This window comes from Volvox carteri, assembly GCF_000143455.1.
Source record: "Volvox carteri f. nagariensis unplaced genomic scaffold VOLCAscaffold_70, whole genome shotgun sequence".
Taxonomy (NCBI): Eukaryota; Viridiplantae; Chlorophyta; class Chlorophyceae; order Chlamydomonadales; family Volvocaceae; genus Volvox; species Volvox carteri.
In genome coordinates this window covers 451,218-474,941 of record NW_003307613.1, presented here as the reverse complement: position 1 = coordinate 474,941, position 23,724 = coordinate 451,218, and the positions used below count along the sequence as shown (strand labels likewise).

The 23,724-nt window shown below is 61.4% G+C and overlaps 2 protein-coding genes across 2 annotated transcripts in view; both read left to right on the top strand.

The window, feature by feature from the left end:
• Window positions 1-2,675: 2,675 nt before the first annotated feature.
• VOLCADRAFT_119642 (uncharacterized protein) lies at window positions 2,676-19,494 on the top strand (the record flags this gene model as incomplete). The annotated part of the gene is made up of 15 exons (XM_002957208.1): window positions 2,676-3,305; window positions 3,702-4,524; window positions 4,953-5,191; window positions 5,234-5,350; window positions 5,826-6,080; window positions 6,307-6,407; window positions 7,088-8,451; window positions 8,482-8,559; window positions 9,915-10,199; window positions 10,626-10,721; window positions 10,851-11,576; window positions 12,030-12,315; window positions 13,101-16,473; window positions 17,331-18,719; window positions 18,838-19,494. Coding segments are annotated over 15 exons (10,419 nt in total), but the record flags the coding sequence as incomplete, so codon positions are not given.
• Window positions 19,495-21,153: 1,659 nt separating this feature from the next.
• The window catches only part of VOLCADRAFT_98307 (uncharacterized protein), a gene marked incomplete at both ends in the record, with an annotated part of 7,054 nt that continues 4,483 nt past the window's right edge, over window positions 21,154-23,724 (top strand). The window contains 4 exons of the mRNA XM_002957207.1: window positions 21,154-21,174; window positions 21,693-22,018; window positions 22,356-22,512; window positions 22,845-23,196. Of these exons, the coding sequence (XP_002957253.1) occupies window positions 21,154-21,174; window positions 21,693-22,018; window positions 22,356-22,512; window positions 22,845-23,196 (856 nt within the window). The remainder of the gene's footprint in view (window positions 21,175-21,692; window positions 22,019-22,355; window positions 22,513-22,844; window positions 23,197-23,724) is intronic.

The window sequence follows — 23,724 nt, the reverse complement described above, 5'->3', positions numbered from 1 at the left end:
ATTATTCATCTTCAAACGTTTTCATTGACGTCTCAGATCAGCCCGGTTAGCTCGTATTCATCGGCTCGCCTGAGCATGCAACGAAGGTAGGAGTGTGGCGACGCCGCGTAACAGTACTCACACCGAACTGAACGGAATGCTAATGCAACGAAGATACAAAAGTGACTTTAAAATAACACATTCAATACGCGATGTCGGCGTTGTCATTTTCGTCTTACAGTTTTTCAACTGCTCAACTGCTGCGACTGAGTCTTGCCTCTGTGACGGCCTTGCAGGGGCACCCTGGTACTGAAAGACACGGCCGCCGTGTGCAGCAGCCGACTGGCGGCGACTGCATCAATAATTTCAAACTACAAAGCGATAGCAGGACCTGAGGCAGCCGATGACTCTTCCCAGGTGCGCGATCTATAAGTTAGCATGGCGCTCCAGGAAGGTAACAACACAATCTACACAGGAGCGGAAAGCTGCGGCACGGCCTGCTGCAGACGTACGGCATTCCGTTCGCCAGCCCTCTGACTGTCGGTCGGCACCACGGAGATTCCGGGCGTCACCTAGTGGCGCCTCCGCCATGCACTTCCCGTCCCTCTTTCCCCCCCTCCCCCTTGCGTGCAGCAGCCACTAACAATTACTCTTAAGTGATCAATTCACATTTCACGTCCAGTCGTAGGTCTAGTCTGCCACCGGGGCCAGGCCTAGACAACATTAGACGATTCTAGGGATTACATGCACAGGGATGGTGGGTGGGGGTTAGGGTTGGCTTCCCTGTACCTCTGGGTCCTGGGCCCAACTGGACAGTCACACGTTTTTGTTCGACAAGCTAGCCCCAGCCTAGCCCAACAGTCATGCAGACGCACTGCCTGGGCCCCAGGCCGGGATATTGTTGTCTTGCATGCTGCTCTCGCCGCAGAAGGGGCTCAAAGAGGGCCGGGGCCGCCTGGGGTTGCCGCCCCTCTGCCTCCCCACCTGCCTGGCGGACTGCGTGCATCTCCGCGCGCGTCCCTGCGTATGTCGGGGAAACGTTTCAATTCCCGCAACAGGCCAGCAAGCACTTTTTTCAACTGTTTCCGTAAGCAATTTGTGAAGGCATGCCGATTGTCCACATTATCCGGTCCGCCTTGTATGAGAGTCCTACCACCTAAAGAGATCCATTCGCATCCATCTGCGCGCTAGGCGGTGCCGTAATGGGCATAATTAGCAACGATGACTGCGACGCGTCCAAAGTCCCTGCATATTGAAGGTGCTCGCGATTACCCCACAGCCTTTACGCATACTGGCGAGCGCTGGCCTGCCCGACACCTGGGCCCGCTACCATCTGGCTGACTGTGCACCGGATCTGAACACGTCGTTATTGGAGCCTGCAGCTAATGGGAAGCCGAATTCGACAGCGATAGCAGCAGCTGCAGTCCGGGGCAACGGGACGGCGACCTCGGGAGTTGCTGGCCCAGCCGCATGTGCCGGGCTGCCTTTCTCTTTCCTGCAGCAGCAGCAGCAGCAGCAGCAGCAACTGGAGAGTGATGCAGGCAGGCGGCCAGGCTTGTCCGTGGTCCTTACCACCGCGCAGGGTCCCGCCGTGCCCTCAGACCCCATCTTCGTGTCGTATGTTGAGGTGAGAGGTAGGGAGACCTCGCCGGGCTCATAACCTGTTGTCGAGACTGCGGTCTAGGACGGCTCGGCTGGTCCGTTACGCAAGTGCAGGAAGCAGAGTTGCGCTCCGCGGTGGCTGGCCCTCGCGATCGGGCATATACGCGTCTGCTCGTAACGGGTCTGAATCAAACACCTAGCCGCGTGCGTCCCAGGAACCTAAGGCTGGCACAGCCTACCCTGCCGGGCGGGTGACAAGCGGACGACAGAGGGGGCGATAGAGGGGGTCGACAGCTTGCCAAGGCTGACGCGAGAACGTGTTTCGTTTGGTGGGTCTTGGGCAAGGTCTCTGGACGGCGTTATGAGGGGGTCCAGAGGGTTCATCTGGTTATTTCTTGAAGCGGCAGCCCCAGGGTGCGCGCGTGACTGTACCGCTGGAACTAAGGGAACTAGTTTACTAGACCCTATTAACAATACGGATTTTGTGATGTATCCACCTCCATTGCGGTGTTGCATGCGTGTGCGCCTGAAAATGGTCAGCCGTGGTGGCGCGTGTGTAGGAGCATGGGGGACAGGCTCGGCCCGCGCCATGTCTGGGACATCAGAGCCACCGCGTGCGGGTTTCACCGCAACCGTGAGACCGTCCCTCCTCCCCCTCCCCCAGCTAGTCGCCATTGTTGTACCCATCACCACCATCGGTGTCTGATATTTGGCGGTCGTCTGTGTGGTCGTTGTGGGCAGTTGGGATTCTAGGCAGGGCACCGTAAATGGACCTCTGAGTGGCGTGCTCACGCTAAGCACAGCAGCCAGCAGCCATGCCCCCACGCACTTACACTGCGGAGCTAGACACGTGCGAGTTGAGGCCGTGTGGCCCACTGCACAGTTAGCATGACCATCACACCGGCTTGCGTGCCTGAGCACGTGTGCTAGAGCTTCTGGAAAATTGATGTTCATTTATGTCAGTGTGGAAAAAACTCTTCCGCGCATTTGTGTGTGGATTCAGGAGCGAGCTGAGGGCAGTTCTTTTGGAACGCTTGCTCCTCCGAATGATGGTTTTCTGCCGTTCTCCCCCGACCCCTCTCTCCTCGCTGCAGTCACAATTCTACAATCCGGGGCCCATCGAATATGATGGCCTGGGCGGTGCCAGTAACGCAGGCCGGCCCGCTGGTGGCGGCGGTGGCGATAGCGGCAGTATCACCGCCAGCAGTGAGAGCGCTGGCGTGGACGACAACAGCGGCAATGACCTCGGCAGCCGACGCCGGCACTTGCAACAACAGCAGCGACAACAGCAAGAACAACAAGAACAGCAGCCGCAGCCGCAACCGCAGGAGCAGCACCCCTCTGCGGGTGTCCCAGCTGCAGCTCCTGCGGGCTTGTCACGACCGCCGCCGGGGCTGCCGTCAACACCGTCGACGACACCACAACATCAAGCCCCGCTGGACGCCTGGGTGGTCGCCGGCGAGGAGGTCGGCGCGGTATTCACCATGGGGCTAGGCCAGGATCTGACGAGCCTAGTACGTCAGGATAGCGCCGTACAATGGAGCGACCTGCTGCCGCCGTACGAGTACAGCCTGTACCGGATGGGCGGCCGCGCCATGGCGCTGCCGCTGGGGATCAGTGCAAACCTTCTGTACTACAATCGCGCGATACTGGATTCGTACGGCGTATTGCCGCCGCAGACGTGGCCCCAGCTGCTGGAGGCTGCAACGCGCCTGACAGGAAAGGTGGGGTCTTTTTAAATGTCGTACAGGAAGGTACGTCCTCCGCCTAGAAAAACACCTTCAGTTCGGGAGATTCCCAGCTGCTGCTGCTGCTGCAGCTGCTGCTGTTGCTGTCACCGCGGTCCTACAATTTACACCTCCTGTCCTGATGTGCATCTATCGACATGAGTTGGGCGTCAGTTGAGGCGTGTAGGCCCTCACCGTGAGTCTCTAGTTGCCTAACTTGGCAGCCGTCAATTGATGAATCCCTTCATTATGCACGCTCTCCCACGTTCTCAAGTGCAATTGGTACGGGTACAGTGCTTCCTGGCCGTATTTGCGATCCACTGTTTTGACACCAGTCCTTAAGCCCTAAGTTTGAACTCCCTCCCAAACGCTTCCTCTACTTGTGCGGAACAGGACTTGGATGGCGATGGTGCGCCCGACTACGGCTTGTGCCTGGTGTCGTATTCTTCGTATCCCGCACTACAGCGTCTGACGCCGACGCCGCTAATGCTGCAGCAGCAGCAGCAGCAGCAGCAGGGAAACGCCACCCGCGCCGCGGCTTTCGTAGACGACCTGATGCCGCTACTGCTGGACGTGTGGGTCTCCCTGGTGCAAACCGCCGGACCGCGCCAGGGCGTTTGGTTCAAGCAAGACTGGGACCTGCGGCCCTGGATAGCCGGTGCCGCCATGCAAGAGGCGTTGCGGATTATGGCAGCGCTGCGCAACGCCACGCCGCCACCAGAATCAGACGGCGGCAGCAGCAGGAGCAGCAGCGATGGCCACTTGGTGCAGTTCCTTGCCGGCCGCTGTGCGTTTGCCTTCGCACCAGGGCTATCTGTGCTGAAAGCCCTGGCCGTGGCTGCGGCTGCGGCGCCGCTGCCGCCGCCGCTGTACGGCCGGCTGGGTGCCGTACCACTTCCCGGCAGCGCCGCCACCTGGCGCCTCTCCACAGACACACTGGTTCCTTGTCAGCCTCTGACGTGTCCCTTTGCGGAGGCGATCCCCGCGGGTCAGCAGTCTGCGGCGGCGGCGTCGGCAAGCGCTGGCGGCGGTGCGGCCGTACCGCCAGCGACACTGTTGGTAAACCGCGCACAGTTCGTTTGGGTCCCGGCGGCAGCGGTGCTGGCGGCGCGCACTGCGCCGTCGGCAGTGGCACGGCAGCTGGCACTGTATGCGATGTTCACTTCGTCTTTGACACGCGAGCAGGCCATGCGGGACGTGTTGAACCCTGGGACAGGTACGGCGGATTCTTAGAGCCGACGGAAGCGATTAGGTACAAGAATAGCTGTGTAGCGAAGTTAAAACATTAATGAGGGCCTGCAGATAGAAACTGGCTGAAAAGGGCTCATTACTCAGTTCCGCTGCACTGCGATTTTACCTCCTCTTAGGATCGAGCCGATGTGCGGGTGCGCGGATGCAGTCGTCGATTTGCCGGATGTTCCGCTCCCCTAGGACTTATCTCAATTTGGTATTAGGCGAGTCAAGTAGTCACTTATTCATTCAGCGCGGTGATCCGCCACATCTCGGGGGCTATTACGTCCGTCAATCTGCCCGCCTCATCTGACGTTGCCTGCGCCCGATGTGCCTGTCTGTCTGTCTGTCTGTCTGTCTGTCTGTTTGTGTGTCTGTCTGTCTGTCTGTCTGTCACATCCCGCTTACGCGCAGCCATGGATCCGTTCCGCTACTCGCACCTGTCGCTGGAAGACTGGGTCGCTGCTGGTTATCACCGCAGCGATACAGCCGCCGCCCTGACGGCGTACGGCAGTGTTATGTCATTCCGCAACTTCGCACTGCCCCTCGCCGTTCCGGGGGCATCATCCTACCTGGGGGCGCTGCGGACTTTGACGGAGGCCTATCTCCGGGAAGTGGACGCCGCCGCCAAATTGGGGACCGCCGCGGCGGAGGTGGACGCCTCGCGGGTCCAGGCGCTACTCCGTGCCGCCCAGGACGCCGTCACCGCGGCCTTCGCTCCGAACACTGAGTCCGCCTTAGCCAACTTTGTGGCGTATGCTCGTAGTCTGAGGACGTGGACGCGGCTACCAGAACCGCCCGCCGAAAACATGGTTGGTCAAGCAGTTCCGGGGCCTCATAAAGGGGAATGTGGATGCGGGTTTGCACGACGCGGGCTTGGCATGGCAAGTCGACCCAGCAGCAGTGTTGGCTGCTCTTCCGTACAGCTTCGCTGGGCCACCCAATCGTACAACAACGGACGCCACTCCGACTCGCTTCCAGCGCCACCAGCTCCTCCTCCCACCTGCACCTCGCCCTCCGTCCAGGAGGACCCTTTCTAAACCCTAAACCCTAAAACCCTAAACCCTAAAACCGCACCCAAACCCCTCAAGGGTCCTCGCCTCGACGCGATGCAGCAAATAACAACGACACGCCCCCGCGTCTCCTAGCCTCCTGATCATCTCCCGTGGACTGCCTCATTCTGCGCTTCCACACATGGACGCGTGCCGCATTTTATTCATTTTGATGGCCTTCCGCCCTCCCCTCCCCTCCCTTCCCCTCCACCCAATTCTCCTCCGCCTTGGGAAGCTCCCCGGAGCGAGAGTGTGGGGACCGCAGGACGCAGTGGGGGCGGCTGCAAGTGGGAGGGTGCGGCTTGCAGGCTGGGCCCTGGCGGCAGTTGCGCTGCTGGGCGGCTTCGTGGGGCTTATTGCAGGCCTCCCCGTGTCGAACCTGCTGGCCAAGTGTATCCGACACGGCTGGGACCAGCGCGTCATATGGATCGGCTCTGTAGCGCCGCCAGCGCCGTCGCCTGACTTGACTATCCTGCTCAGTGACATAGAGGTGTGTGGAGGAAATGGCGGCATTGTCGGCGGAGATCTCGAAGCTCCCCGGGATTGGTGGAAGGGGCCCCGACAACAACAACATCAACAACAACACCTTTACACGTTTTTTTAATCTTGTTTCGGCTCGGCCTAAATCCGCCTTTTCCGTTATCATAGCCATTAGCGCCTTTCCCGCAACTGCCCTACCTCCGCCCCTACCTCTGTCCCTACCTCCCCCCCACCAGGGCTCCACTACCTTGTGGGAGGATCTGCCCGCTGTCGTGATGGACTCCAGCATCAGACTACACGCGCACGCGATTCGGAAGCTGCTGCTGCTGCACCAAGGGTAGGTTGCCGGGGAGGAAGAAGCATAGAAGCTATCCGCACCATCTCCGTAATGAATTTTCTTTAGGTACTCATAAGTTCAAATCCAACGTGCTTGTTGTGATTCGGGGCAGCAGGGCTTCTCCTCCTTGGCATGGCTGCTGCAATAGCATTCCGGGTCACTGTGCCGCGCCTTTGAGAGGAACCACCGTGCTCTGCATACATCCTTACTTGCCGAATGCCCTGCGGCGCCGTGTCATTGATTGCCGTCAAGCGGTTCTGTAGACCTCCTACAGCTCCCTTTATTACCTTTGCCTCCACGAGGTTGAAGTGCGGCGATAATTCAATAGCATCGCAGCTACTGTCCTATACCCTTCTTTCTGCTCTCCGCGGCCCTCGTGCCTTCGGAGTTCTTGCCGTACCCATCCGGACTCGTCCCCTGTACCTGCCCTCGCCCCAATCCCGTCGCCGTCCTCTTTGCCCGGCCCGTCCCGCCTGGTGGTGTTCGGCAGATACGAATCCGCAACCGAGGGCGACGCCTTCATTTGCGCGTTCAGGTATGTTAGCGGGCTGCTGACCACTACCGGTCGCCGGCCGCCGGCTGGTCCAAACTCAAGTTGAAGGCGGCAATGCCATCATTTCTCGTATCCTACTGCCATCCTTCACCGCTGCATCTGTAACCCCCTTTGCTCGGTCCCACAGCACCCCTGCTGATGCACTCGCCTTCGCCGTCCAGCTACAAGAGGCCCTCCTGTCTCTGCCCTGGCCGCGCCAGCTGCTTCAGCAGCCACATGCCGCGGAGCTGTACGTGGCTCCCAGGCTGCCGGGAGGCCGTACTGGCTTTTGGGGCGATACGGCTGCAAGCCAGCTTCCCAGCTGGGTCAAGGCGGCGCCGCTGGCTCAGCAGCAGCAGCAGGAGGAGCAGCAGCAGCAGCAGCAGCAGGTGCCTGAGGGGAGGTCAGCGGGCGGCGCGTTCGGACAGGCACAAGGAGGCGACGGCGACAGCGACGGCGGCGGCAGTGGTGTTCTACTGGTCCCGGAGGTGAGCGGGGGCCATCCCTACGATGTGGACATTGTCCCTCGGCGGTTCGCGTCAGGGTCTTCGCCACTTGCGGCGCCGAGAGGCTGTGGCGGAGGCGGCCGCGGCGGGGCAGGCGTGGCGGCGCCTGCGCCCTGCGCACAGCAATGCTCCGGCGGCGGCGGCGCGGGTGGCTGCGGCGAGCATTGCCAGTGCCGTTGCCGGCGGCGCATCGTCAGCGAGGTGGGCGGTGCACTCCATCAGTCGGCGAGGCGCCTACATCCGTACCAGGATCCGCAATATCACGACGAATACGGCCGTCAGCAGCCGCAGCGGCCGCAGCAGCCGCACCAGCCGCAGCAGCCGCAGCAGCCGCAGCAGCCGCAGTGCCACCCTTTTTCGGGAGCAGAGGGTAATCGCCCTCAATCCGGCGGACCTGTCCCGACAACAAGTACACCTTGCGAGCCTGCCAGTTCCACTTTTAGCCCTTGCTCCCCGCCTCGAGGAATCTCATCATCACGTCTGCGCTTTCTTTCAGTTCGCGACGCGGCTGTCTCCTCCCCGTCTATATCCGGGGGTCGACCTCCTCCAGGCCTTATGGCTGCACCCGCGGCGCTAGCTGGGACAGCACGGGAACTGCCAGTCGTACTGAGCCAATCCGTCAGTTCTCCTCCGGACCTGCAGCCGTCGCCGGCGGTGGCGACGGCGGCGGCAGCGGCGTCGATTGGCGACATTGGCGCACTTGCACGACGGCTGACGGTGAGCATCCGCACAGCGGGGCGCATGGATGGCGCTTCCGCGGCAACGCTGACGCCAAGCAATAGGATTATCCAATCGGCAGCAGCTGCCGCCGCCGCTGCTTCTGCCGTCACCGCCGCGTCGCACGCCTCCGCCGCTGCAATCGTAGCCCCGTGGCCACTATTCAAACTCTTCTCCTCACGAGTCGTTGCAGTGGATGACCGGGATGTTGAAGATGTCTGCACCGCCAGTCGCAGCGGCAGCGCCGCCGCCGCCGGCGTCGCCGCCACCGCCGCGGTCACGCTGCACGGTACGTCACCCTTTCCGCCGTATGTAACAGATGGGCCTAGCGGCAGCGGCCTGGGGACTTGCATTACTACCCGGGGCGGTACGGCAGCTGCCAGCGTCCCAGAGTCTGGTGAGTGTGCGGGGAGGGCATCCTGTGTTACAAGCTACAAGTTCCGCACGCAAGTGCGGGTGTGTCCGTAAAAGCCGAGGGGTCCATGGACGTTATATTGGTATTGATGTGGGTACGCGGGAGGTCATCATCATTCTCCCTCGTCCGCTTCAGGGCGAAGCGCCTCAGCGCGACGTGCCTGGCCTCCCAAATTTCCGAGAGGTACCTGGCCAATGCCAGGGGTGGCGCCTCAGTCATAATGGTGTGCATGCTGCGCCCCTTAAAGACTAGATCACCATCATACTTAGCCCGTATGCTCTTGTAAGCGGGACATTCATCGAAAACATGCAACTCATCTTCAACCGTTCCACAGTCACAAAGCCTGCAGGTACGCGCGGTGCGCTCACGCCCATTAGGCCTATTAAACTCTAACTCCCAACAACCTAACCGGAAACGCATGAGCACATGATGTAGTCGCTGGGGCATGGTCATTTTAGTGTGCTCCAACCAATCGAGACGCGCACCCCTAGGCGGGGCCGCTCCCATCCAGTTCATATAGCGACAAGCCTTGACTCCGGTAATCCCTGGGGAAAACGCGGGGTTCACCCAAGGTATTCGGGCACTCCCACCGTGCATCAAGCCGCTTGGCAAATACCTTAAGAATTCTCTCAACTGGTAAATGGCATCCTATGTAAAGGGCGCCTGCGGACAGAATCGCCTTCATCGAATCATACGACTCAGGATGCGAGCATGTGCCACGTGTGGCTGACCTGACTAGACAACTCCCTTTCGCCACCTTCGGCGCCCCTAATGCCCGAAATGCCTTGTGTTGTGTCTCCGGTTTCTAGACGCGGAAGGCGACACAGACCTATCGGAGCCGGCCCGCCAGGATGCCATCCCTGCCACAGCCGCCTCGTCGGCTGAGGGAACATCGGCCGGGGCAGCGGACGAAAAGCTCCAGGGCACGTACAGCAAGCTTCAGCGGCGACCAACCCAGGCTCCCATGCCTCCCAGAGAGCATGCAGCATCATCAGGATGCCCAATGCTGGCTTTGCCGTCCTATAGATCCGAACCTACGGCGGCGGCAGGCAGGGGGCGAGGATTCAGCGATGGAGGCGCAGGTGCAGCTAGCGGCAAAAGCGAACGGCGCAGTGGCGGCAACCACGGCGCTTTCGGGACGTCGGTCTTTTACGGCAACCCTACAGACCCCAAGTACGGAGGCCGTGACGGGACCGATGCCGCAGCCTCGGCGCGTTTCTCCGGGCGCTACTCGATAGAGAGTTCAGCCAGTGGAGGTATCGGCCATCTATCGTGTCCCCTTCATCAATTGCATACCAACGATTACGACGCTGCCGCTATCTTGGCCGCCAACGCAGCCGCTACCGCTGCTGCTGGACGACGCCATGCTGCTGGCGGCGGTGCTGGCGGCGGCCGGCCTGGTGGTGGTGCCGCTCGCGTGCCCGGTCCGCGAGACTTCCGCGGCCATGTGCTGTCGCAGTTCCGTCCCTGCACCTCGAGTGCGCCGGGTGCGGTCTGTGTGTACCGAGGCCTGAGGCTGCGTCTGGGGCTCCACTGCGTGGGGGAGGAGAGTCTTGGAGCTGAGGGGTCTCATGGTGTGGAGCTGAGGCCTAATCGAGCGTCTGGAAGAGTCATCTACGGGGGTGAGGGGGGAAGCGGCACCCGGCCCCACATGCACCTCTAATGCTGTATGTCGCACACCCACCCTGGCGCACCAGCGTGTCTTCCTTTGTCACTTGCATAACGTTACCGGCAACGCTACGTTGCAAACATCACCTCCTTTCCTTGTCTTGTTTTATGTCCACCCCTCGCCGCCTGTTTTGCCGGCCCTGTTGTGGCGCACTGTTTCCACGCCCTGCTTAGCCGGCCTCACCGCCACAAGACCGACCCAGGCATCTACGCACCGCAAGCATCCCCGCTCCCTCGTCCTGTCCCCTGCCCTCCCATCTGGCCCACCTGCCTTTTACTACAATACAGATACCCAGCTTGCTAACACCTACCTGAGCTCCGTACATTCCGTACGTTTCATACGTTCCGTACACCCCGTACACCCACGTCCTTTTCTCCAGGACTGGCAATGTCCGTTGCACGTGCGATCTCCAACACCGGCCATGGCGGTGCTATCATCCTAAGTGACATCACCCGGAGACGTCTTGCGGCGGCTGGTCAGTTGCTGCACTCCGAAAGCGGTCTTGCGCTTTACCTGGGGCATTACTGCCTCCCCGCTGATAAAAGCTATCGCAGACCCGGGCTGCCGCCGCCGCCGCTGCTGCCACAGTCGCCGCCGCCCATAGCGCCGGCAGCGGCAGCGGCAACTGCTGAAACAGGAGCAGCAGCAGCAGCAGCAGCAGCAGCAGCAGCAATAGCAGTAGCAAGTCCCAAGCAGGTAGCGGTTGCGGAAGATCTGGGTCTGGTATGTACATCAGGGCCGCCATCAGCACCACGACAACCACCACAAGCACCAGCACCAGCGCCGGCGGCACTGCTATCGGTGCTTGACTTGCCCGAATCGATAGCGGTGGGTGAGGCATTGGAGCTGGCCGGGGGTGAGGATGTAGCTGGTTACAGCTGGAAAGGCACTGCAAGGGGCGGCAGCTATGGCGGCGGTGGAATGGTTGCAGACAGCAGCGGCGGCGGCGGCGGCGGCAGCAGCAACAACTACAGCCCTGGCAATGGCTCGGCGGTGGATGTGGGGTTGGTCAGCTCCGGTCGATGTGAATCTCCTTTCAAGGCGTCAGCGCTGCAGATATGTACGCCCATGCACGTCCACCACCAGCAGCACCAGCGGCAGAAGCAACCGCGAGCCGTCTCTCCGGCGGTGGCGGTGGCGGAAGCTACAGCCACGGCGGTATCAGCAGTAGCACCAGCACCAGCACCAGCGGCGAGGTCCTCAGCGATGGAAAGCGAGGGGAGTTTTGGAACGCCGTTGTTCCAACTGGTGGGGGGCCCCAGGGCCTTTCTGGCCATTCGGGCGGCACTGCAACCGCCGCTAAGCCGTGCTGGAGCTTGCGTCGCTTTGGGTGGGTCGGGGCAACAGACAATCTTCATAGTAAATCAATAATGCCACTCCGGCAAGGCGAAACCGCAGCCGAGGCTGCCCGCAATGCAGGACTGTCACATGTGTGTCGTACAAACTTCCAACCCACCCAACCATCCGGCGCTTTTTGTCGGATACCGTTACCCTGGATTGACGCCCCGTCTTTGGGTGCCGTTCCGCGTGTACATGCCCTGCAGATGCCGTGCTTGCGTGTGTATATATGTGAGGTGCCAAGGAAATATCTCAGGATAGAACCAGTACGCCTCCATGGGCGCATGGAAGAAGGGTAGAACGGGGCATAAGCATAAGGGTCTAAATATGCGTATAATTTTTTTCGCTTCCGGGACTCGAACCCGGGTCTCGAGAGTGAAAATCTCATATCCTGACCGCCTAGACTATAGCGAATAATGATTGGTATATTAATCCTTATACATAGGTACATTAAGTGCACCTCTGGAGTCCATGGTGGCGGTTTCGGAGCTCCGTGCGCCAGGCTCCTCTATACTGGCCGCTTGGAACTGCGACGTGTTCGATCAAAGCATGGAGCTGATGATGGGCTGTTGCCGCAATTTGGCAGCTCGACGCGGAGTGACGCTGGTGCACGAGGGCGGCTCCAGGGTGCAGCGCAGCACCGGTGTGGTGGCATTGGGAGTCTGTGCAGACGCTGCAGCGCTGGTGCTGTGGGCATTAGACTGCCAGGCGGCAAAGTTGGAGCTACCGTGGTGGGTGGTGCTTGAGGGTGACCGTAAGAATTATCATTATAGCTTATATACATAGCACACGGGGGGGCGGTTTCGCACGTCGGGTTTCAAGTGTATCAGATTGTAGGTAGGTAGGTAGCGGCTGACCAGCAGCTGAAGTTGGCGAACCTGATCCACAGTGTCCGGCTGTGGAGGGTCTCAGATACCAAGTAGGCGCGCTGGTACGGCATGACGGACTGAATAGTTCAATTAGCTCGATATAATGTTCCTTTTTGAGCGATTGGTTCATTCTTTTCCTTTTGCGTTTTGGACAGCCTTCAGCTCTGGCCCTTGGGCCCATTACACCTTAGGCGGGCAACGCAGGTGTATACACACATACACACATACACACATACACACATACACACATACACACATACACACATACACACATACACACATACACACATACACACATACACACATACACACATACACACATACACACATACACACATACACACATACACACATACACACATACACACATACACACATACACACATACACACATACACACATACACACATACACACATACACACATACACACATACACAACCACATTACGGCAGAAGTGCTGTAGTGTGAGTGTATATATCTAAATATGTCTGTCATGTACATGTACATGACAATCCATAAGACTGGCTTGACGTAGGCAAGCAAATGCACGCACTTGCCGTGTCCAGCCAACCACAAATGTTCTCACACACTCTTCACGCGTTATGACACTCGCCATCAACATGTCATCGCAATCACAACGTTCAGGCCGTTGGAGCTTTTGGAGCATGAGTTTGGTGCGGTGCGCGCGGGCCAACCCAACAGTTGCAGCAGCGGAACCTGCGGCGAGAATGTCGGCGGGTCGGAGACCCTGGGGCCCCGACGCGACGGTGTCCGGAATGGCAGCCTGGGGCTGGCGGCCACCTCTGCCACCTCCCGTACCAGCAGCGGCACTGCCACAGCACCCGCCAGCTCCGCCCTTGGCTCGTTAGCGCGTAAGGCCGTAACTGATGCCACTTGGCGCTTCGGCAGCCGGCGTCCGTGGCGGCAGTCTGATTTCAGCGGCGACGGAGGACCTGGTGGCGCCGGCGGCGGCGGCAGCGGCAGCGGCGGCTGCTCGGATGCAGGTTTCTATAACATCAGAGCCGCCGCTGCAGCCACCGGCGGCGGCGGCGGCGGCGGCGGAGTCAGCTGGCAGCTTTCTGGCAGGATCGGCCGCCGAGCGGTTGCGGTTCGTGGCGCGGGTATGTGGCGGTGGAGTGCTCTGCGTCGCCGCCACGAACTGCAGCAGCAACAACAACAACAGCCGGAACAGCACTATCTGCCGTACTTGCCCCATCACTTCATGGTCCCACGGGTCACAGCACCGGGACCTGGCCCCGCCGCGCTCATTCCAGAGATGCCATCCACTGTACCATTGGAGGAGCCCCTTAGAGCCGCCACTACAGCCACAGCTACTGCCGCCGCCGCTGCTTCCACCATCGCAGGAACTCCGCTCCCCGCTGCCTGCGTCAGCAGTGTCGCCTCCGCTGCTTCCGCCGCCGTGGCCGACAGCGCCGCTGCCACTGGCTCAAGGGAGGGGCAGGGGGAGGGAAGCTACACGACCAACTGCGGCGTGTCAGGAACTTGTCCGGGCCGCATCCCAATGGCGGCTGACGAGGCGGCGGTGATGGCGGCGGCAGCGGCGGCACGCGGGGTGTTCTTCAAAGTAAAGGCCGTCGACAGCAGTAACAAGAGGAAGGGCGCGCAGGCCAAGAACGACCGCTTGCCGACGCTGACGGCGGAGTCGGCCTGCACGTACGGTGGCGCTGCCGACGGCGCCACCGCATCTGTTGGAGCAGTTTTCGCCGTACAAAGGCCTAGGAGCAAGGGCGGCGATTTACATTTCATGGCTCGGCCGCAGGAAGCAGCCGGATCGTCTGCTGTTGCTACTGCTGCTACTGCCGCTGTTTGTAATGAGATTGATGCTTCTACTGCGGACCGCGCCGTGGCTCAGGCTACGGCTGAAAGCGCCTCGAGGAACTTGGACCCCACGGCCCAGTGGGAGGCCTGGGCGCCAGTCGGCGGCGGCGGAGAGGGCAATGAGGCAAGTGGCGGAATAGACAGCTTTAGCGGCGATGGCGGCGATGGCAGCAGCAGCTGGATCCAGCTGCGAGCCCCCAGACGCGACCGCGAGCTGCCCGGTGAACCAGGGCATTGTCATCAAGGGCGTCCGTCATCGAGGAAATTCGTTCACGTCACGAGCTGTGACGGTGGCGGCACCGCCGCTGCCGCTGCCGGCAGGCGGCTATCATTTCTAACGACCTTCAGTGGCCTCCGTCACGACCATGTCTATGGTCGATTTCCCATCAGCGGATCTCAGTTGGCGCTGATGAAGGTTGAGAGCAGTCGGTGGGGAAGTTGTGCTTTGCTGGCGCCTCAGACGGCGGCGACGGCGACGTTAGCGGCGGTGTTGGCGGCGCCGACACCCGTGGTACCCCGCCGCCGCAGTGACAACGTCTCAACAAATGGCGCCGATGCTGGTGCTGGTGCTGGTGCCGGTGCCGGTGCCGGTGCCGGTGCCGGTGCCGGTGCCGGTGCCGGTGCCGGTGCCGGTGCCGGTGCTGGTGCCGGTGCCGGTGCCGGTGCCCGTGCTGGCGGCACACTAAGTCGCGCACGGAGTTTCACGTGCACCGCGCGCATCGCCAGCGGCGGCTGCGGCGGCCGCAGCGGAGGCGGAGGCGGCGTGTATGGGTCCGGAGGCAGAGCTAGGCGCCGCAGCCTAGCGCTGGGGGCCCTGCGCCGCCGGGACGTCTACAACAGCGCCCGCGTGCGCGGCGGCAGCGGCTACGGATACCGCATAGGGCCTGCAGAACCGGCCGCGTCGGTTGCGCTTTTGGGATCGCCGCCGCGCCGTCTTGACTGCTCCGGCGCCGCCACCGCCGGGCGGAGGCCTGTGCCTCGCCGATACAGCACCAATCTGCTGATAAGACATGTATTATATGTCGTACCATCCGCCGGTGGGTCAGCGACTGGCGACGGCGCGTTGGCCTCAGCCGCCGCTGTCGCCTCCGCCGGTACAGGGCCTGCGGAAAACATCAGCCGTGCGGCTTCACAAAGCCCAAAAGGCGACGCCGGATGGGGCGCTCGTCCGCGGCCCCCGGATAAGATTGACAGCCCGGATAATCAGCCCACAGCTTTGCCCCACAACTCCTCGGGAAGGTCACCTGACGGCCCTGCCAGCACTGGGAGCCGCTCCGGGAATGTGTACGACAGCAGCGGCCACGCTGCCGCCGCACGCATTGGCGACGGCGGCAGCGGCGGCGGCGGCGCCACCGAAAACCTCTGCAGGAACCAGGCCATCGAACCCGCGGCCTGTACCACCACCACCACCACTGCAGCAACGTATGAAGTCCACGGCTGGTCGCCCTCCCCCACGTCGCCGCAGCAAAACCCTCTGAGTCTCGGCGGTAGCGCGGATGCCAAACCAATACTGCAACAGCAGCAGCAGCAGGACTCTGCAATTGATGATGATGGCACTGCGAAGTCGCTGCTACAGCCGGCGACAGCAGAGGCAACGCCGGTGATAACAGCCATGATGAGGTCGCTGGCTCCGTCTGCAGCTGCGGATGGTCGAGTCAGCGATGGCCGCAACAAACACCCCCACCTCAACAACCGGAGCCAGCACCCTGGTGGTGGCGGCGGCGGCGGCGGCGTCGTAGAAGGCCTGCTCTTATCAGAGGCACCCGCCGCAGAGCTGACCGCGCCGGTAGCTGCAGGCCCCACTCGGAACGGACCGATGCGGGGGATATCGAGGCGCGGACCTCCCATACGGCCCACCCAGGGGAGTCTCGGCGCCAGTGGCGGCGGTTTGGACGCCCCGGTGGTCTGGCGGGAGGCGTCGCGGGGAACGGAGCCCGATGCGTCCGCAGCGCCAGGGGCATCCTTGTCGTACGGAGCTCCCGCCGCCGCCACTGGTAATGGTATGACGGATGTGGCTACCGCTACCGCTACCGCTGCCCCTACCGCTACCGCTACCGCTACCGCTACCGCTACCGCTACCGCTACCGCCGCCGCCGCCGCCGCCGCCGCCGCCGCCGCAGGCCGCCTGGTATACCGGGGCCTGCGGCTCAAGGGCGCGGTCGACGTAGGGAGGGTGCAGGTAAGGGTGGAAAGAAGCCCTCGCTTAGGGCCTTATGCCGGTATAAACATGTTCGTTGCAGTACACATTCCAGTACCGTGCCGTACAGTACGGCACGGCGCAGATTTGTTCCTGGGGATTGACGTAGCTGGGAGAATGTCCAAAGCAGCAGGGGACACATGAAGATGTATGACTACACGTCCCGAAACTCGCTGTGTGCTTAGACGTGCGGTATACGATGTTGACTTTGACTACCAGCAACATCATCTGTCTTGCCACGTCCATCCCTCTCCGTCGCGCCTCCTCAGGCTACATTGGTGGGAACCACGGGGAAGTTGCAGTACCGTTGCCGTACAGTGGACCGCGTCACAGCGCTGGCCTCGTTGGCTTGGAGCGGCCAGGCAAGTCTTGAGTGTGAATGTGCAGAAAAACACTGGCGCTGATGATGATGATAATGACGATGGTGATGGTGATGATGATGGTGATGGTGATGGTGGTCGTGGGAAGGATTCAACGCATCGAAACAGAACGTAAAAATGCAGCAGGCAGCAGGCAGCAGGCAGAAGCCACGTGCTCTATGACCCGCCTCTTTTTAGCTTCAAACGGTCGCTAGAGTTTAAAACCCGGGGGTTCCAAGTCGCATAAACTTGCCGTTAAAGACGTCAGTTGTGCAAAAGAGGAAGAACATGCCCGAGGGGGGCGCTGGCGGGGCGCCCACCGAGAGCACACGCGAGACAAGCGAGACACGCAAGACAAGCATAATTTGGCAACGGAAATTGCTGTCTTACCTTCTGCCGTAGCATCAAATGCCGTACAAATGGTTCAACAATGTGTTTTTACCAGTCTGTTGGATTGCCGGTCTGCCCGATTCCGCGCAGCTTCTGGTCACTGAGGCAGCCGTACGGAGCGCCTGCCGGCTGGCGACTGATGTCAGCCTGGAGGCGGTGTATCACCCGCCACCGCCACCGCCACCGCCACAACCACCGGCCGCATCTGCGGCAGCGGCGCCAGGCGCGTCGATGCCCTTTGACGCTGTTCTACACCAACATGTGCCGCCGCCTTGCGACGGCGACGCCCGTCACCCGCTGCACCTGCTCCTGAACCGCGGCGGCGGCGGCGGCGTCGGCGGTAGCGCCGCTCATTTGCCGTGCAGCGGCGCCGGAAGTAGAGCATCCGAATTTGGACACGGAAGCGGCCCCCGAGGCGCCAGCCCGACTTCATCGCGCCTCAGTCGGCTGGGCGTCGCCGCCAACCAAGATGTCGCTCCATGCCCCTTCCTCGGCGGCATGGCGGGCGCCGTCAGTGGCGCCGTCAGTGGCGCCGTCACTAACCCCACCAGCCCGGTGGAGGTCCAGTCACCACCTGACATGTGGCCGGCCCGACTGCAGGAGGTAGCCAACCGGACACGCCGCGGAAAGATTCTTTCGGCGCAGCATAATGTGCCGTACTTCTCCGGACTGTCCTGGCCGTCGGGACAACCTCCGATGGCGGTAGCGCCTGACGGCGCCGCTGCCGCCGCCACCGGCTTGACGACATGGGACGGGGCGGAGTCTGCCGCCGCGGCTGGTGGTGCCGTTGAGGGTGGGGTCAGTGTGGATTCCGCTGCCGCCACCTCCGCCGCCGCCGGCGGCTTGACGACGGCTTCGGCGGTGGAGATCACAGCAGTACTTGGCGGGGATGCACCCTGGCCGCTGCAGCACCCTTCTTCGCCGGTGCACGGGCGTGAGAGCATGGCGGGGAGCGAAATCACGTACGGCAGCGAGTTCACAGCGTACGGGGACAGTCGACCGGGAATACTTCCGGGCATTGACGGCATCACCGTTGCCAGCGGCGCCGACAGCCCTTTGCAAGCCGTCCAGCAGCCGCATCGCAACCACAACGGCAACCCCCAGCACGCTAGCCACCAACATGCCAGTGCCTTCCGGGCCGGCCTCAACAACCTTACACATATGTTTACTCGCATCAGCCACATGGACTCAGCTGCCCACGGCCGCCATGCCAAACCGACGGCGGCGGCGATGGAGGCAGCTGCATCTTCTGGCCATATCGGCAGCGGCGGCGTGCTGCCGCCGCCACCGCCAGGTGCCGTACTGGATGAGCGAGGCAGCGTTAGCCTGCGGCTGTGTGTACGGCAAGGAGGGCTTGCCGGTGATATCTCCTGGGTTCCAGCAGCGGCTGTCACCGGGTACGGCACGAGTTCATGTGCCTACAGCGCCAGCAGCGGCGGTGGGGCCGGCGGTCGCGGCTCCTTACAGGCGGCGGCCTGCGTGGGTGCGGGAAAGTGGACAGACAGACAGATGGTGTTATTTTCCTTGCCACACAGGCTGCAGGTGCAGAAGGAGGGGCGGGCGCTGCGGCGGGTGCTGACTGCGAGGTTAGAAACAGGCGACTGAAGGGTTGTGGGTGCTGGTGCTGGTGCTGGTGCTGGTGCTGGTGCTGGTGCTGGTGCTGGTGCTGGTGCTGGTGCTGGTGCTGGTGCTGGTGCTGGTGCTGGTGCTGGTGCTGGTGCTGGTGCTGGTGCTGGTGCTGGTGCTGGTGCTGGTGCTGGTGCTGGTGCTGGTGCTGGTGCTGGTGCTGGTGCTGGTGCTGGTGCTGGTGCTGGTGCTGGTGCTGGTGCTGGTGCTGGTGCTGGTGCTGGTGCTGGTGCTGGTGCTGGTGCTGGTGCTGGTGCTGGTGCTGGTGCTGGTGCTGGTGCTGGTGCTGGTGCTGGTGCTGGTGCTGGTGCTGGTGCTGGTGCTGGTGCTGGTGCTGGTGCTGGTGCTGGTGCTGGTGCTGGTGCTGGTGCTGGTGCTGGTGCTGGTGCTGGTGCTGGTGCTGGTGCTGGTGCTGGTGCTGGTGCTGGTGCTGGTGCTGGTGCTGGTGCTGGTGCTGGTGCTGGTGCTGGTGCTGGTGCTGGTGCTGGTGCTGGTGCTGGTGCTGGTGCTGGTGCTGGTGCTGGTGCTGGTGCTGGTGCTGGTGCTGGTGCTGGTGCTGGTGCTGGTGCTGGTGCTGGTGCTGGTGCTGGTGCTGGTGCTGGTCCTCCTCCTGTCGCAGGACCTGTAGAAAACCTTCTACTGCTTCCTGCTTTCATCCCTTGGCGTGGAGCTCGATGAAATGCGCTGGCTGGCCGGCACAACATCGTCGGTTCCATGGGATGGCCAGAGGGGGACAAAAGATGTGAAAGTCAAGAAGTCCCAACACTGGTAGTTTAGGCTCGCCATTGGGGGATTCGAACACGAATTGCCGGTCTGCGATTTCACACAGGTGACTTGTGAATAATAAGCTCACACGTTGCTTGTGCACGTAGAAGGAAGCTAGGTTACCTATTTAATTGACCCAGCCTGAACTGCACTCAGCCGGGGGGCCGTCGTGGAAGGGGCCCCGCGGCTACATCCTAATGAATCGTCGTCGGGGCCAGGTGGGGGTGTAGAACAGTGGGCAACACGGTGCCGCTAGCTGGCGTCTGTCATGTCCGTCACCCCCCAGCCAAAGCTCTGCGTGTGTGCCCTTCACTGTTCGGTTGCTTTGTACGGCTGGCGCCGAGCTATTGCGTCATTGTGGCGGCATGCATATGGCTGCAGAGTGAGCACCGTAGACACGGCTGATATAGCTGCTGTGGCTTGTGGGGGGGTGTAAGGAGGAGGAGGAGGAGGAGGAGGAGGAGGAGGAAGAAGAGGGAGAGGGAGAGGAGGAGGAGGAAGAGGGGGAGGGAGAGGAGGAGGTGTGGGAGGAGGAAGAGGAGGAGAAAGAGGAGGAGGCAGAAGAGGAGTTATGTGTTTCCGGGGTTGCGTTGTTCCTAGTTGGAGTGGAGCTGATCTCCCCTAATACTTCGATCGCGCTTGTTTGCAGTGGCTGGCAGCTGCAGCTGCTGCTGCTGGCAGAGCGCTTAGCGCATATTTATAGACGATGTGGCGTGAGTGTGTGTGTTTGCCGTGCTGTACGATGGCTACGGGGGGGTTTAAAGGAAGATGGCCAGCCGGCTGGGAAGCTACGTCAACAGTGATCCCCCATTCACGGGCTTGCAAGTGGGCCCCGTGGAGAAGGAGCCCAGGGGCACCCCCTGGCCCATGCATTACTGTTGTACTGCGCCTGTCTAGACCAAGGGCTCAATCCTTGCATGGTATTGGAGGTCCGGGTAATGGCTGGCTGGTGGCAGCCACTTGATTGGAACGGTTATTGGCGGAGGCGCAGACGCACTTAAGCGGGGGGCCGGGTGGGGGAGGCTCCGAAACCCGCCATAGTGGGTCCGCGGCAGGTTGGCGCGTCAAGCGAAGGCAACAAAGCCCTTTTTCGGAGGAGTTTTTAGATGAAACATTGTTGATGAAGGGAAGTATGTTAGACATGAGGTCGTTAGCAATTTGTTTCGGTGCCAGGATTTTAGCTTAGTCGCACGCGCACTCGTAAGGACACTTTGACCGACCCATGGGTCGTTTCATGTTGGCCGAGGACGACAGCGTTGCGCTGTTGTTTGTGCAGATGACTCGCATCTACTTGAAATACTGGTTGTTAAAAATATTTCATACTGGTGTCCCAATATATTTGACATCGCTGGTAAACACTGATAGGCCGGCTTCACTTCTGAGCTGCTTACTGAATCTAAACCTAGATTGCGGCAGTTTCGAAAGACTCTCAAAGATTGCTCTGCGTCTCAAAGGCAGACATCTCTGCGGCGCTTCCCGCACAATCTTTGGTAGCCTAAGGCGCTTTTCCATGACGGAACAAATGGCATCAGATCCCGACAAGGTATGTCAGCACCTCCAGCACCGTGCTGCGCAGTTTCGGGACGGTCATGTTGGACAAAAAGCCTCGGTTGAGGCGGCGAGCTACAGAGGAAAGTATTTCTCGCCAAGGTCTAACAAGGAGGAGCTGCGTTCTCCGCGCACCTATAATAATATCTGACCTGCTGCCAGGGCTTGCCTCCTGACTCGCACCTAGGGGTACCTTTTCCTCCAAGGCGCCGCGCTCTCCTGACCAAATCAGATGTCACCCGAAAACGACGTGAATGATCAGCACGCTCGACATGCATGTCCGATGTGGACATCTTTTCTCGTTCCTCAAAAGTGTTCTTTCTCGAAAGATTGTGAAAGCCTGCTGGCTGCTTGTCTTTTTCCTGAACTCCCTCTGTCATCCGCTTCCCGAGCACGGCTCCACATTACAGCGCCAAACACCAAAGTCCGAATTACTCGCCAAGTTTGAACTTTGACGCAATCTATCATTTTCCCTGGCAATAAACGAACGCTAAGTAAACGCATCTGCTGCAGGTGGTCCTGATTCCCGACAACGAGATCCAGGAGGGCCTGGTCCTGGCTGGCAAGCTGTCGCCGGAGGCCCTTCGCCACGACACAGCTCGCCACGCGCACGAGCAGGTCGAGCACATGGGCGACCCACATCCAGCCGCAGTCGGCCCCAACACGCCGCAGCTGCAACTGCAGCAAAACCAACCGCAACAAGATCAGCTGGCGGAGGCATCTGATACGCGCCACCGGCTGGCACCCGCGGGAAGTGCTGGCGGCCAGTCGGCCGCACCGCAGCCCGCTTCATCACCTGCAGCTGGGGAGTACGGGGCGGCGGTGAAATCCGCGTCCAGGTAGTGTCGTAGCCGTACCGCAGCCGTACCATAGCCGTGTAGCCGTACCTTCCCCTCCCCCCTCCCTTCTCCTCCTTTCTCCCCCTTTCCCTCGTCCACCTTTCCGCGCTCTCAGTGGCCCCTCGATAGTGAATCACCGCCGGCCCCTGCCCCCCTGCCCCCCTGCCCCCCCCTGCCCCCCTGCCCCCCTGCCCCCCTGCCCCCCTGCCCCCCCCTGCCCCCCTGCCCCCCTGCCCCCCTGCCCCCCTGCCCCCCTGCCCCCCTGCCCCCCTGCCCCCCTGCCCCCCTGCCCCCCCGTCCCCCGGATTTACCCGCTCCCTTAAACCGGGGACGCCAGGGACCCCGCAACGGCCGGTGGTGGTGGTGATGGTGGTGGTGGTGGTGATGGTGGTGATGGCGGCAAGACGCATCACATACCGCACCTGCCGCATTTGGGCTCCGCTGTACGGCATGTACGGGACACCGTCGTTGGGCTTGTGGAAAAGGTGGAGAAGGTGTGTGTGCTTGTGTATGTATGTATGTATGTGTGTGTGTTGCTGCTGTATTTTTCCTTGTCCTTGCCTACCCTTTCTTCAAGCGTTATGTGTTTTGCCCTTTGAATGTAAAGTAGGGGACACTCAGCCCCGCCTCCCCAAAACACTTAAGACGCCGCCATCGCCGTCGTACAGTACTTGGTATTCTTCATCCCTCTGCCCCCACAAAACAATTAACTATTAAATATGGCAAACATATTGCGCACTGGATTTCTGTTGTAGTAGTGAAGTGAAGGAGAAATGTTCCCTCCCTCCCCCCATTCGTACACACCTGCACGGGGCTCCATACACAGGCTGTCGGCGTCCTGCCCGCCACCCACACAGGGGGGGAGACCGCCGCCGCCGCCGCCGCCGTCGGCCCGGATGTTGATGTTGCTGCCGCCATGCCCAGCACAACGCACACTGCGGTACACGTCGTACCGCCGGGCGTGGTGCTTCCGCCGCATGACCCCGCCCAGGCAGCGCGGGAGCGCGAGGAGGAGGAACGGCGGCAGGCGGCGGCGGAGGCGGCGGCGGCGGGGGAGCTGCTGGCGCTGCATCACGAGCTGCCCTCCCTGGAGGTCATTCGCGACAGCGCACGCGGCTTTGCGGACTCTCTGAGGCACAGCGTGAGGGAGCCCGAGGAGGCGGCGGCGGAGCTGGCCGGTTTGTGTGTGTATGTGTGTATGTGTGCGTGTTTGTGTGTGTGCGCGTGTGTGTTTTGGGGGCGGAGTGCGTGTGGGTTATCGGGAGGGGGGGCCGTGTTTGTGTACGTGTGTATGTCATAACCAAATCTTGGAGGGCGGAGGGAAGGAGGGCGGGCTGGACGTCTGTGAAGCCCATCAGGACGCCGTGAGGCCAACCCCCCCCCCCGGGTAGTGTTCGTGTTCGTGTTCGTGTTCGTGTGGACACGTCGACCGTGCCCACGTCCGCGGGTGAAGCCGCCGCCTCGTTGAATCAGCTCCTCGACCCGTAACCACCACCATCTGGTCCCCAACCGGCGCTCACAGCAGCACCAGCACAGCTCTTCGAATGCTGTCACTTCCCCCTTCCCCCCTCGCCCTCCCTCTCCCCCTCCCTCTCCCCCTCCCTCTCCCCCTCCCTCTCCCCCTCCCTCTCCCCCTCCCTCTCCCCCTCCCTCTCCCCCTCCCTCTCCCCCCTCCCCCTCCCGCCTCCCGCTCACCCGCCATCGAT